Source organism: Acanthopagrus latus, chromosome 12 (genome assembly GCF_904848185.1).
Source record: "Acanthopagrus latus isolate v.2019 chromosome 12, fAcaLat1.1, whole genome shotgun sequence".
NCBI classification, from domain to species: Eukaryota; Metazoa; Chordata; class Actinopteri; order Spariformes; family Sparidae; genus Acanthopagrus; species Acanthopagrus latus.
Window position 1 is genome coordinate 9,512,236 of NC_051050.1, and position 15,058 is coordinate 9,527,293.

Sequence of the window (15,058 nt, forward strand, 5' to 3'; positions counted from 1 at the left end):
CCGAACAACCGTGCAGTTTGTGTTGTGTGTCACATGTGCTCGGACGCTATCAGAAAATTGGTCCTACCAATGCCAAGACTAGGTTAAGTGAAAATCTCATGAGCCCGCAGACACGCAGATGCAACATTAATGCAGTATACAATGTACGGAGCTAGCAAAGCGCTAAATGTTGGTGCATTACAGAGCGGAGTTGTGTCACCGGACTCGAGGAGAATCCACCGGCGCGTACGCTTCAGCCCCAAAGCTCTAACCTAAAAAGCAGCCCTTAATCCTGACCTATTACAAAACTCAAACTTCAAGCCATCCATCTAATCCCATAATGCCGCTCAACAAGAGAGGAATATCTGGGTCAGAAATGAGACGTGGTGTTTTGTCATTTCTGTTAGTCAGCAAGGGGTCAGAGGAGGACAGGAGGGGAGTCGTCTGACTAAGCTCAAACATGTCCGCGTACACAGGGATGCACATGACAGCCGCACTTATACCAAATGACACGGTTCATAAATAAATTATGTCACAGTGTCGTGGCTTTGTGATATGCAGTTTGTCGTTATTGGCTAGAAGCAAACGGAATCAGTGAAGTTTAATCTTATCGTCCGATAACATCGATTAGCCCAAAGAGGAGAGGATAAGGGACGTCGCTCCAAAACAGCCGCATCTGCCACATCAGTGACTACATTAACACCACAGTAGTATTCCACGGTTATTCCGAATACGACAATATTCAGATTTTATAATGGCTCATGTGAAAAGGACTCCTTTTGGTTTTAGGGGCATTTTTTGGACATGTATACAAGGCATTCAGAATATGCGTCCCCTCTTTGTCTTTACTGAAGTTTGCCATGCGCATTACCCAGTGGTGTTGTCAAAAATATCAATTTATTAAAAAAAAATATCGATTCTGAATTTCAATACTGATGGATGGAGAGACTACCAACTACAAACACTATGAAAGACTTTGATACCAAAAGGTTTTTGGATATGCACATAGCTGCATTTTCAAGCATGTGGTAGAACAAATGACACTTTTATTTGCGGTAGAATATCATAAAGTCAGAATTTTTACTTTATGCCAGCACTCTTGCCAACATTTAATATGCTGCAGATATCTCACCCACAGGAGAAGTATGTGTGCTGGCACACAGTATGTACTCTATGTACCTGCACATGCTCACACCTGCACAGTACATAAAAGCTTTCCCGCTTGTGCTTATGTTTCTCCTGCTGTGTATTTAAGTCTTACCGTCCACTGAGCAGGAATCCAGCAACTACTGCCAGGAGGACCAGAGCCAGCGTGATGGCCACCGCCACTATCCAAGCCTGAGCTCGCTCACTGGTGGCTGTTACTGTCGAAGAAACAAAAGGTGTGTTTGGACAGAAACAAACCTGTTGTCGAAGTGGTCTTGAGCAAGTTGAACTTTATTCTACCGTCATGATCACTGTATTTCACTCTCTGCCTGGCATACTCACAGTAAGGGCTGGTCTGGAATTCAAAACGTCGGCTAAATGCGCCGTAGCCTGCTGAGGTCCTGGCTCGCACCTGCAACGCATCACATCCAGATATACTGCATCTGCACCAACTACCACATCATGTTCTCATAGATGCGCATTTGCCATTTCAACATATCTGCATACATTTTACATTGCTTTGTCAACACGTCATTATTTATTGATGCCTTTTTGGATATATCTGAACACATGTCCGACCTGGAAGATGTAGACAGAAGAGGGCTTCAGGCCTTCCACCTCCATCTCCGTCTCCTTGGACTTTATAATAGTGTAACTGGAGTCCTGCTCCTGCAGCGGGAGAAAAAGGAAAGGGGGTTATCATAATTCAAACACTTGCCTCACATGCATTATTATTTGTTGTTGCAGTAATTATCCCCTGTGTCGTCCTGCCTACACTTTTTTTTTCTCCTATTCCCTGGTTCATTTTGACGGCTAAGCCACCTGTGGTGTGTGAGAGTGGGTGTGAGTGCATGTGTGGAAGGATCAGTTTCCCAACTGTAACCACATCAGGTTTAAACAAAGCTAAATGCCCCCTCCATTAGCCGTAAAAGCCATTAGCTAACCACTGACCACAGACTCTGATCTGCTCTCCTGTGTACCTTTATTCTGACCTTCCCAGAGAAATGAGACATCAGAGGATGAAAGAGAGGGGAAAAAAGAGGAAGGAAGGGCACAGGAACAATGATCTGAATACAAGCATCGAATTGCTGAAGTCCAGCTTTACAAAAAAAAGCCCTCATAGCTTTAGTGCTGTCACATGAAAGACTCTTTCTGACAGAAAGCTTTTGTCAGTGGCCACTTCAGTAAAAAAAAAAAATACTTCAGTGTATATTCAGCTGTATCTCTGAGGGCCCTTTTGAACAATGCTGCTCTGTAAACTTTGGCCAAATGTAACAAATAAATGTGTTTAACACACTGTTACACAGCAAACAAATACACATTTACTTGGGGCATTTTTAGCATCATAACATTCTCAAATGCAACAAAATAACAAAATATAGGTTTCCAGCCATTTTAAAAACATCTTCACTCTCAGTCAGATTATGTACACTATCTACTATACACACACACACACACACACACACACACACACACACACACACGTAGTATTATGTCAACCCTGAATGTAGTATGTTCATCCTGAGGCACTAGTTTAAGCTCAATGCAAATACTGTATGCTTGTATGGGATTATTTAATTGACTGAAACTGCCATTAGCTGGTTAGCCTGGTTAGCTGTGAAGCTAGTGATTAAGACTGGGAAGCTGAAGGTGTCTCGTCTACACGTCTTGCACAGGTCAGGGCTGGCTGTGTGAGCCCATTCTCTTCACACCACCTTCTTCCTTTGCCAGCTGCCAGTCTGCTGGTCGCATGCCTAACTGAGCTTACTAGCACCCGGCAGCTTTAGTCAGCAGCAGTTAGTGTTTACTCTGGTGTTGTACTGCCCCTTATTTTTTTTATTTTTCAATATATGGTCAATTCTTACACATTGCACCTTCAGGAAGAGCACTCAGAAGCCACAGGTGGACAGAGAAACTTAGCTTTGTATAAGGAAGTAAACAAAAAAAGCAATACATATATTTATGTTGTTTACCTTTTCAAAATACTTGATCTCGTACTCCAGAATGATGCCGTTGGGGCGATCAGGCTCTGCCCAAGAAAGGGCGATGCTGCTCTTCCCTGTGAGGCCTTTCCTCACCACACTCACTGGGGAGGGAGCTGCATGCATGCAAATAAAGACATAAAGACACAGTAAGATTTAAAGCACGCTGATTTGCCTGGGCAGTAAACATCCAGCAGTTTCACGCGATGCAACCCAGCGCATCTCTTTAATTCCAGTAATTAACATGACTGATAAACAGTGATTAAACACAGGAAAAAAATGGTGCCAAAAGTGTACGAGAACGGCGGGGTACCATCATCATCTAGAAGACTGTCGTCTCCTGATGACACCTCACCCTTTGATGTTTACATGCGCCGGGCTAATTGTAACGCTCGCTGTGATTGCTGAACGTTTTGACATATTTAACTGAGGATGTAACATCGTAGAACACACTCGCAATAACATGAGAAAAGATGATTTTTTAAATTATTTACATCTGTCATCACACTGGGTTACGTGCATCACATTTTCCCCCAGAGTTTCATCTCTGGAAGTCAAGTTTGCCAGCTACCAAAGTCCCTCTGAGGTTATTTGGCACAGTCCTTTAACTCAACCACTGGAATTATTTTATGGTTCCAAAGCAGCTCTACCTCGGGGAAAAAAAAAAAAAAAAATGTTTGCAGTCTGACAACAAGGTGCACCTGTGCCTCATTAAACTTTCCCTTTTATATCTCGCTTTTCAGGAGATGCTGGCAGAGGAACGCTCGACGTCAACTACGACTCCACACATCTGGCACAGAGCGTTCGGTGCACCAAGTTTGGCACTTTTCAAAAGATAATACGTATGTTTTAGAACTCTTCTACTGTAGTGACCCAGTGAAAAGTGATACATGGTGTGCATATCTACATTTTTTTTTTTTTTAACACCAAAACTACCTACGTTCTTATGCAGTCTGCCTTTTTTCACATGTAGATCAGATATTCCAAATGTCAAACCAGTGGGTGGTTTTACAATGCATGTCTTTTTGTTTGATTTCAGCTCTTTGCAAACTTTCAATTTCCATGTCATTTTTTTTTTTGTCCCCCTTTTTTGATTTATTCTGTAAGTTCTGAAGTGAGTGTGAGTTTGCATCAATCACTGAGCCATCCTGTTGTAACATGAACTGTTGGCCCATCTCTCCGAGGGACAGTTGAAGAGTCTCTGACACATAAAGAGCTTTTCACCGGGCAAAATGCTCCCTCAGGCCACATCCTGATAGTGTGTGTGTGTGTGTGTGTGTGTGTGTGTGTGTGTGTGTGTGTGTGTGTGTGTGTGTGTGTGTGTGCGTGAAAGCCTCTACTGCAAATACTAAACACCGTTTAGGTTTCAATAGCCTCAGCAGACTTCCACTGGGAATAAATCATGGCTACAAACACAGTAACTGTATCCTGAGTGGATGGTCGCACAGAAGTGTTATCTGCAACATCTTAAAAGCCTGAAACCAGAAACTGAATCACGCACACACACACACACACATACACCCTCGATGCTTAAATGGAATAAATGCTGGGATGCCATGATGAGATAGTGGGATTCTTTTTCCCAACAGCTTACCGGGTAACAATACACCCAAATCTAAGTATAAATCCTCCAAAAATGGATGCAGTTCGGCCTGCTATATTTAATCAAAAGTTGAATAGAGGGTGTCATGTGAGGGGTGACAGAGTGCAAATCCCTCTGGGATACACACTTATGCGTTTTGGGTTTTGGATATAAATACAGCTGATGTGAAATTACACATGAGAATACACACATTTGAACTGTTTTAATTATTGATTCATCTGTAAAAGGTTTTTTTCAATACATATGTCAGAAATGACAAGAAAAGAGTAAATATTCTGTCATTTTGACCACCAGTCAGCTACTGGCTATGTGTGCCGTATGCACAGTTTGCATTTGTATTTGTTTAGTGTAATTATCTGCACTTGCATTGCAACCTTTGTATAGTAATTATTATACTTGCCAGTTTTTTACCTCACTCTCAGTCACCTTGCATTGTTTCATTGTCAGCTGCTCGCAATGATGGCTGATCTTTCTGATGCATTTAAAGTAAAGGTGCACTGTGTAATTTGGGGGAAAACATTTTAATCAGACTGATTTTGTATGTTTAAACAATTTAATGAAACAAACTCTCTACGTTTTCATGACTGAATAAACAAACTGACCTTAAAGGACAACACAATTTCATACGGTTTTACTTTGTTTATATGTGGCGGACCCTGCCACCTCTCTAGCTTCAAACAGTGTTCTGGGAACCTTATTTTCGACTTATTATTACGGAATGAATAAACATTTCTGAGTTTGTATTATTTCCTCGTTAATACTGCAAATATGAAAAATCTGAGCTTGAATTTCTCGTCCAAAACTACACAGTGCCCCTTCAGTGCATCTAATTTCTATCATCCAAGTGATAATTAGTCTTACATTGCTTTTACCGCTTTACTTTTGTTAGATCTAGTCAAAGTTTGGCTAGCTTGAGTGTTATATATTCATTACATTCTTTGCTACTTTATACTTTAATTCCACTACATTTTGGAGGCAAACATTGTTCTTACTACACCACTGCATCTATTTGATAACTTTAGTTACTAGTTACTATGCAGGTTAAATGCTACACCAGAGCCAAAGTAGCACATTTTTAAATTAATTTGTTTAATTTGGGAACCTTGTACTTTGATTCTTAGGGAAGTTATTCTCGGATACCTTTTTCTCAACTACTAGTCATATCGATGACTTTCACTTTCACCAAAGTAACATTTTACTATGAAATCTGCACGGTAGCTTCTGCATAACTTTTGGGTACTTTTAAGAACACTGCTATATACAGCTGTCTGCAGGAACTCTGATGGCCAGACTACCACTTCACTGCTATATGCTTGTTTTGGTTTTTATACTGTTTTGTATGTGTGGGGTAACTCAATGCCTCATCATCCCTCAAGTTCAGTGAACTTTAATAGTCCATTAAAAAGTCCAAAACCTAAATGTCAGTTGTTTAAAAGAAAATGTGATGGTGGAAGTTTCCTTTACTATTCCTCTGCTCTTTTCTTTCCGTTTCACACCTAAGTTCTTCTGTTTATATTTAGAGCGCATTTACAAATAAAAATGTGTCATCAGACAATTTCTTGCCACTTTTTTTTTTTTTTTTTTTGCAGCCCTTCCCTTCTCACCAGCGCAGACACACTCAGACGTCCATAAATAACACCCGAAGCAGCATTTCAGTCAACAGATGCACCTTTCTGCACAATGTGTCACCTTTTAGTGCCATGATTTGCCGTCTGTGACTAAACAAACAAGTGTTTCACAATCTGACATATCTGAGAAACGCCAAAGCAGCTAGTGAATGGGAGGTGATGGAAGGGATGGGAAGGGGTGCTAAAGGAGGAGGAGGAGGGGGAGGCAGCGGAGGAAGAGGAGAAAGGGACGGATGACAAGCGAGTGGGTTGACGAAATGGAAAAAAAGAAAAAAAAAAGAAAGCGTGAGATGAAGGAGAAGAGCGAGACGTGGCGAAAAAAGTGTAGACAGGCTCCCAGCAACACATCCGTTTTAGCAACAAGGAAGACGTCGGAATCACACTTCCTGGTTTAAACACTTCCAGCGCGTGATACGTCTGCTAATCAGCACCTAAAAAGTACGGGAGGGCGAGCCACAGACGAACATGAACTTCTGGCACTTTCCCCGTAATTTACATCCGCGGTGCCGCTTTTGTGTTTTTCCATCCATCTGAAAGCTGGGGCTATTCAGCGGACGAGTGTGGCCCTCCAGTGTAACAAGTCTGGCCTGAGATAAGAGCAGCGTTATCACAATGCAGAGCATGAGCCTCTCGGACCGCTATCTGTCTGAAGCATCACCGAAATCAATACGGACCATCAACTATCTGGTTTATTATCCTTTAACTACCCTCAGAGAATGGCAGGGAGACGGATCCACAGTCAGAATGAAGGAGAGATGGAGACACAGAGATAGATGGCTTTCTTAAGGTTGTAAAGTAGCCGAGCGGCTCCCGTCTGCTTCGCTCACAATTTAACCCCCCTGCCCACGTCCTTTATCTCACGCCACTCTTTATTTTTTCATTCGTCTGCAACAGCGACGGCCGTTTGGCAGCGCAGAACCAATCCGCCTCCCGTAATATAGCCCTCCCATCATTTCTCAGTGACATTTCGGTCACTTAGGAATTCATGAAAGTCGTAACAAGAACGCAACAAGATGTTGATCATAAACTGCTAGGTTGCCAGTTTCGTGTCTGGCTGCAGACCTTTGCTGTGTGTCATCACCCAGCTCTCTCCCCTGTCATCTCTCCATGGCCGTCTGACTAACAACCACATTAAATCCATGATAAAACATAAAAAAACCACTAAATCTACAAACTCAGCCAGGCCAAAGGCAGTCTTCTCCTAGAGTGAAGTACTTCTTTTTATGAAGTTAAGGTAAAAGATGTCAGATGTGTCTTAAATGAATAATATTTACATCAACAGAGGCTGAATTCCATACAAAAAGACCAATGTAAAACTAGAAAATGCATTTCCTGCTGAAGGTGTGGTGTGACTGCAGAAATGTAAGCATGTGGGTGGATACAGTGGTGCACAAAGCCAAAGATTACGGCTTCCTGGCTTAGTTGCCCAGTCTTTCGCTATGTGGGGCCCTTAGGGCTTGGGCTCTCAAGACATTAGCTAGTAAAGTATACTATCTTCAGGTTTAGCCCCTGAATAACTGGAATAGGGATAAAATGATTTAACCGTGTGACTCTTCTAGTATTTTTCATGTTACTTAACTGAATGGATCGAACTATGATAATAAGTTAGTCATTTTGTGGGGGTTTGATGCTCAGAAACATTTATCCACCATTTGACAGCAGCTTCTTTCACTGTGTAAGACCGCTTTCAGCCCAGTGCATCATGTGATGTAATTTTACTGTTTGGCCACTATGCGGAATCATCTTAAATGCCATCCGAGGGCTTGTTTCAGGACTGTGGGACTTAAATAGTCTTGAACCAGGGCTGTTTGCATCTATGCTCAACAGACGATGCCCCTCAGCCCCAAAATAATGCCAATACACTTCATGCAAACTTTTCTTCTACCAACTGGGAAGGCCCATATCCTCTCTGCTGACGTCACAAATGTTTTGTCTGTCATCTTTAACATCTTTCACTCCAAGCTTGTTCTGGGGATTAACAACTAAAATGACATTCCCTGATTATAACGGCTGCAAACTCTTCTTTCCAATAACTATATGCATAAACAAAGTTTTAAAGAAAACAAAATAGGAAAATGTGTGGTTTTTTTTTTTGTTTTTTTTGTTTTTTTCCCCATGAGTGGATTCAGGCAGATATCCAAATAGGACGTTTGTGGAATGTGAACATATTCAGATTAGTTTTCGTATTACTTCCATCTCCATAGACACTACATATGTATACCAATGTGCATAATTATAATAACCATCATCAGTGCAAAAGATCTAGCCTCTGGCACCACATTTAGGCATCTCTGTTGCGGGCTACGTCTAAAAGGCACTTAGATGGATGCTGCTCTGTAAACACTTTCTCCTCCCCTACTCTGAGTTCACTTAGTTTCAGTTTCAATGCGGACACTCCGGTGACCTCACTACTTTCACATCTATGCCTGAAACAAAAAGCATCACACGTGGCCAGAGCACTGGGTTTGTGTGCACTTATTTATTTTTTTTTTTTTTGCCACCCACAAGCTAATGCATCACGATTCAGTTGATTAATGGCCTATAACAGTAAAAACAATGTATGGGAGCATTTAGAGTGCAGTTACCACACAGTGCTCCCACACTGTGAACAACAGGAAAAAACAAATAACCAGAAAGAAAAGCATAACGGAGCCAAGCTTCAACAGAGGCTCGCTTAATGTGTGTATGAAGCTTATTGGCTAACAACAGCCGGCATTCTCCGTGATTATTGACAATTGACTATTAGCCAATTACATTTGAAAGCTTCTTTGTTCTCATGATTATCCTATTGTGTGGAATGAACAGTATGTTGATTAATGCCACAGAAGTCATCAAGGCTTTATACATAAAACATGACCCAATATCAAACATACAGACACTTATAGTTCTGCACCGTTTGACTTCTTCTTTGGAAATTAAGTTCTACAATCTAAGAGTGCTTGCTAGCTAGCTACCTTATCAAAGCTATGTTCTGGTGTGAAAGGCAACTTCAAAGCAGCGGCAAAGTATATGACTTGCATTTTTAAAAGTGTTCAGCTGCACCAGACCCCCGCCTGCGTTTGAATGCGTACAAGCACTTAAAGTCCGCCCTTCGCTCTTCCTCCTCTCCCTCTTTTTCATTTCCCGTGTCTCACAATCTCATCCTCTCTCACCTCCACCTCTACCTCCGTCCTGTCATTCTGTCCTTGTCTTTCCACCTCCACCTCCTGCCTTTCACCTCTCCTTCTCGCGAGCGCCAACACTTTATTATTCAGCAGGGCTTCACAGGGACACTGTGAAATCACCTATTTCACGGATCCCTTATCGAGTGTGACACTTCCCACACATCAAACGGCAGATCCTCCGTCTCGTCCTCTCAGTCGCTGTCTGTCTGAGTCTCCCTGTGGCCCCCACCACCTCTTAGTACTTTTGTCTCTGTATCTTGTTTTGGCTTCTTTAACCCTCGCAAGCAGAGGCACGGTCAAAATACACAAGCACAACACACAGAAAACAGATGTTAATGCCAAACAAAGTGCTCATTCGGTAATTACATCTGTGATAGCGAATGGAGGCAGGATTAGAGTATATCAAACTGTTCATTACAGATACTAAACGATTCAAATGATCGTTCTGCTTACTTTGGGAAAGGCTCTGGCGCAATTAGTCCTAATCATGCTGCAGTGAAGACATCACTGCAATGATGCTAGTAATGGTCAAAGGTGGAGTGCACTACAAACTTAATAGAAACAATCAAGCATCCTGGGTGGTACAGGGTATAGCCAGGAGATATCTGGATGATATAAATCTGGGGCGAGACATCCTCTTCCGTATGCTGATCATTGTTGACAGTCTGATTAGCATCTTGAAATGCCCAGACAGCGTTTTGGCTAATCTCTATAAACAGATATATGTATGAATGCATATATTGTACATTTTAAACTGCAGTACAAAGCATACCTCTGCCAAAGCCCAACAATCCAATCCAATTAAAGCTAATCCATCAAATTAAACATATTTAAATCTGCTAGATACAGATTTTGATATGGATCTGCATCGAATTGTACTTACTCATAGACACCAGCCACATAAATATGCCAGATTTAAAAAAAAAAATAAAAAATAAAAAATCAAGGTCCATGCATTATTCCCCGAGAAATTATCATGAAGATCATACTGAAAACAGCTGCTGCAATTCCTGCATCAAACCCTTCATCCAGATCCACATAAACATACTGGGGTCTATTCTGGGCTCAGAGTCATCCTCCATCCGAGTTTTGAGAAGTAGATTTTGTGTATTCCTTTTCACAAACTAACCGACCAGCAAGAGACAAACCAGACCTGGACAAAAGCATAACGTCCTCAGTGTTGGGAAAATGCTAATGAAAACCTAAATCATCACCAGACGATAGCTGAAGGGTTCTGAGACTGCAAATGCATTCCACCTCTTTTGATCTCCACACAGACTGTTCACCTGCGCACAACCAAAGCCTGCTCGAACATGATTTTGTTGTTGGTGTAGTGTGGACCAAGCTGACACCAGAATGCTCCTGATGCCAAAATCTGGTCCCTTGCCTAGAGTTTTACATTGCTGCGACCCCTCATCATATGTTGCATATGCATATTTCCCATTTCCACATGCGCGCATTTGCATTTGAGAGCCTAGAGGGGTCGAACACTTCTGGTATTGAACAATAAAGCTTTGAATTAAACAATGTGTGCTTCCCCTCCTTCTTATCCTGTTACTCATCATCACATTCATCTTGTGACGAGATCTGGATGTGACAGTTCGGTGTGCTGATGGATCTGATCCATGAGATTCACACAAAGTGTACAAGTATGCATAAACCATCTGTACCTTCTGTTAATTAGGCCAGAGGTGAGACATATTTTACTGACTTTACTCGGCAGGAGAGCATATTTACAGTAGAGTTAACTGTAAATGGCTCATCCGATCACTTTAAGCATTCGCTTGTGAGCACACATGTTGGTACATATGTTCTGCAATCTGTATTCCAGATATTTTCGAGCAGCCAGACAGCACTATTGGTACAGCTGTTCATAATCTGTCAACCTTCCACAGCTTCCGCTGTATCATCCTGTATTTGATTTGTGCTTATTGGTGCATTATGTCCCACAACACCTGTCGTTTTCTTTAATGTTGTTTTTATTTCATTTTAATCGTTTTCGCTCCAGTTGAATTACATCTATATACATTCTATATTTTAATTGTGCACTGCCAGCCACTGTTCCACTGCTTTTGATATATACACATCTAATTGGTCTCATTAGTATGCTCATCTAATATCAACAGAAATGTCAACACGCCGTTGCCACATTCACGCCAGAGAGCACCGCATTTCCTCTATCTGTGACTCCGCCAGCCATGTGTAATCTAATGTAATCCCTAATCTCCATTTGGTCCACTGACTGGCTAACTTTAATCCAGCTACAACTCCAATAAACTGAATGCGGCGGTTGTGCAGCCTGGCGTAATCCACTCAGTCCGCTGACAGCCACGTTGACAACTAAGCGAGAGGGCCGTCGCTGCTCGACTGTCAGGCCTCGCGCTCCCTCGGTCTCATACTGTATCCACCCTACTTCTACTATAACCCAATATTACCAGACTGCCAATGAGGCATCTGTTCAACAAACACACTCCTTGAAAAAATTTGTTTTTCTCTAGCCCTCCCTTCAGATGGAAGCTTAATATTTTTCCTCATTTCATTACACAGTGCGCTGCCCATTTCATTACAAGCAAATAAAATAAACTACACGACCACATACCTCCTGTAAACATTAAAATGGGCTCCCAAAGCGGAATTCTAATCTCCATTTAAAAAGGAAAAACCAACAAAGCCTCCAATATTTACAGCTATGGGGGGAGGTTGGATTCTTTCATTGTCCAATATTAGAGTGGTCTTTTATGTTTGGCCACTGCGCCGCTCACTTTAGTGTTATTGGTTTAGGACCTTGCTCAGGCATGCTCTATAATTTTCACAGATTTTTCTAAGCCACTCTGGTAGCACAGATAATAAAATATGCCCAGCAGCTACAAGTGGAAAACATCATACCAGCTGAAGTTTCCTTTTCAGCCGAGAGTTGATCAATAATTACGCTCCCCGGCCTAAATTTGATGCGTAAATGTGCAAGTCACCATCGGCCTGATTCATCGTTGTTGACAGGCATGCAGAATAACACCTGCTACCACACGAGGAAACAGCCAGCCTGCAATTCAAGAGCTTTCATTATGCCACCGATTCCTCCAGCAAATCTTGTTGATGAAATGCCCTGCCTAATTGAGGGGACCAAGCTGCTTTTTCAATGACAAATCTGGATGCAAAAGCGAAAAAGAAAAAGCTTTCCACTGTGCAATGTTCGCTCTCTCACTGCAGGGATGGCGCACGAGGGAGAATTAATACGGCGACAGATTTGTTGGACAAATACTGTGATAATTTGATCATCTGGTGTTTTTGTTATCAAACCCAGATAGTCACGCCAGGAATCTGACACACAGGTTGGACTGTGGCAGACCCAATAAAGGAGGAAAATAAAGAATCATGACAAAATGGTGATGACTTCTTTTGGAAGGAATTTTAAATACCGGGGAAGAAAAAACAGGCCAGCTGTGGCACTGATTGTAGAAATCAGGTGGAGGCTGGGTAAAGACTTGATATTTGTGACAGATCTGGCGCAACATACCTGCCTGATTGGTCGTCACATTGAGTGACACATACTGCTTTGCATGGTCTTTGGCCAGCTCTGACACCCCGTTGACAGCCTCCAGCAGGAAGCTGTAGTTGGTGTGTGACTGCAGGTCGGCCACCATCACTGAGGTGTTTGTCAGGCCGACACGGCGTGGCAAGAAGCGCACATTGGGGCCGCATTCTTCCAAGCCCCTTCCGTCTGGAAGAACTCGTCTGCACAGGATGTTGTAGCGCACGTCCTTCCTGCCGCCTGTTTCCATGGGGACAGACCACTCCAGGAAGACGCTTGTCTCGTTGACATTGGAGATGGCATTGCGTGGGGCAGAAGGAGGGCCTGAAAGAGATGGAGGCAACTTGAGTCTCACATTATCCCCAAGAACAAAAGCACATTGGTGAAAACTGTGAAGAGGTGTACTACAATCAAATGTCATATATGCAAATGCCCTCACGTGTGCAGGCCATATTGGGAGGGTCAGAGTCAATCTTGTAGTATCCGTCCTCACAACTGCAAGCAGTGGCTCCCGCCTGCCTCGCCATACTGTGGGGTGGACACTTACTGCAGGCCAAAGACTCCAGCAGCGAGCGGTAAAACCCCACTTTGCACACTGAAAGACAAGGAGGAGGGGGGTGAGAGGACACCAGCGGTGTTTGGGGTTGGATAAAGACGAGATGAGATGATAAGTGTAGACATAGGAATGGGAAAGGGGTCATGAGGGGAGAGGTAAAATAGAAAAAAAAGTGGTGGAGAGAAAAAGCAGGGCAGCATGGTTTGTTCCTTAGGAAAAAGAAAAATGAGGTCAGCATCAAAACAGTAGGAAAAACAAGATTCCCTGGGTGGTTGTGGTTGTTTTGAGGATCCTCATCAATGACGCAACTGTAGTTGGAATTAAAAGAAGCATTTGTCACCTAGTCTTTGCCATCACATTTGTACTTTTTGTCTTTGTTGTCTTTGTTCCTTCCGTCTGATTTCCTCTTCTATTCCTCGAGGGATTACTTCTTTTATCAAACCTGTGCACCCTGCCCTTTTCTTCATTTTTATTACCTCGACCAACAAAGTTTATTTTTACCTGCTCTTATGGGGATTTCCTTCCCTCTCTTTCCTTTCTATAATTTATCTATTTAATCTAATCCTTCATACCAAGATATTTTGCTTATCCAGTGGGCATTTTTCCATGGAAAAGCCGGAAAAAAAAACAATACATATTTTATGGTCATCAATGAAAAGTGATTCCAAACTGGTTCACGTGTGCATATTTTATCTACTCTATCTAATCAAGAAGTTGATTAAACGTTCCCATTAAGAACATTTATTTGTTCCTATTTGCACATTTAAGACAATACAAGGTATTTTTAAAACAATAACCTACCCTGATAACCCTCACACTTATTTCTTCTGCCATTTGACCCACAAAACATGGTTTGAATTCAAAGCCAAAACATGGCACACTGCCAGTAGCTTCTTAGCTCAGTTAGCTGTGCAGTTAGTTTGACCACCACGAGGATCTTATACCACTAGCACAGGAGCTTTGGACTGTTGGGAGAAAGAGGTTTTCAGGCCCATGGCTAGCTGTTTACCATGCTAACTTCATTAGATATCTCTGCAACACAGTACATAGACTTCTTTGACCTAATGTCAACACTGTTATTTCTTCACATTTCATTTCTAATCCATATAGTCTTTCTCTTAATCTGCAAATAAACAAATCATCACATTGTTGTTTGCGACACTGTGATGATGTAAGCACATTTCAGCAAGTTGAAAAGGGGACACAGTGCTGTCTTAAACCGTCAAACCAAATATCACCCAGTTTTCATCTAGAAATCATCACTGAAATCCCAAATCCCAAATGAGTTGGGCACAATTTCGCACCAGCAAACACATAAATTCATTATAATATATAGATTTATATATGGTCATGGTGTCAGGTCAACGGTAACAATCTTCAGATGTTTTTTATAAGGTCAAATAATAGCTAATCAATCCTTTTCAAATCCATACCATACATTAGGGACTTTCCCTCTTAATCACTGTCAGAA

At 42.0% G+C, this 15,058-nt stretch overlaps 1 protein-coding gene across 2 annotated transcripts in view; it reads right to left on the minus strand.

Moving 5' to 3' along the window:
* Window positions 1-15,058, minus strand: part of LOC119030093 (ephrin type-A receptor 5) — a 71,795-nt gene that overhangs the window by 24,318 nt on the left and 32,419 nt on the right. For both annotated transcript variants that reach the window (XM_037117453.1, XM_037117454.1), the window contains exons 4-9: window positions 13,471-13,626; window positions 13,017-13,355; window positions 3,099-3,223; window positions 1,705-1,794; window positions 1,468-1,537; window positions 1,241-1,343 (exon numbers count right to left, since the gene is read on the minus strand). In XM_037117453.1, the coding sequence (XP_036973348.1) occupies window positions 1,241-1,343; window positions 1,468-1,537; window positions 1,705-1,794; window positions 3,099-3,223; window positions 13,017-13,355; window positions 13,471-13,626 (883 nt within the window). The remainder of the gene's footprint in view (window positions 1-1,240; window positions 1,344-1,467; window positions 1,538-1,704; window positions 1,795-3,098; window positions 3,224-13,016; window positions 13,356-13,470; window positions 13,627-15,058) is intronic.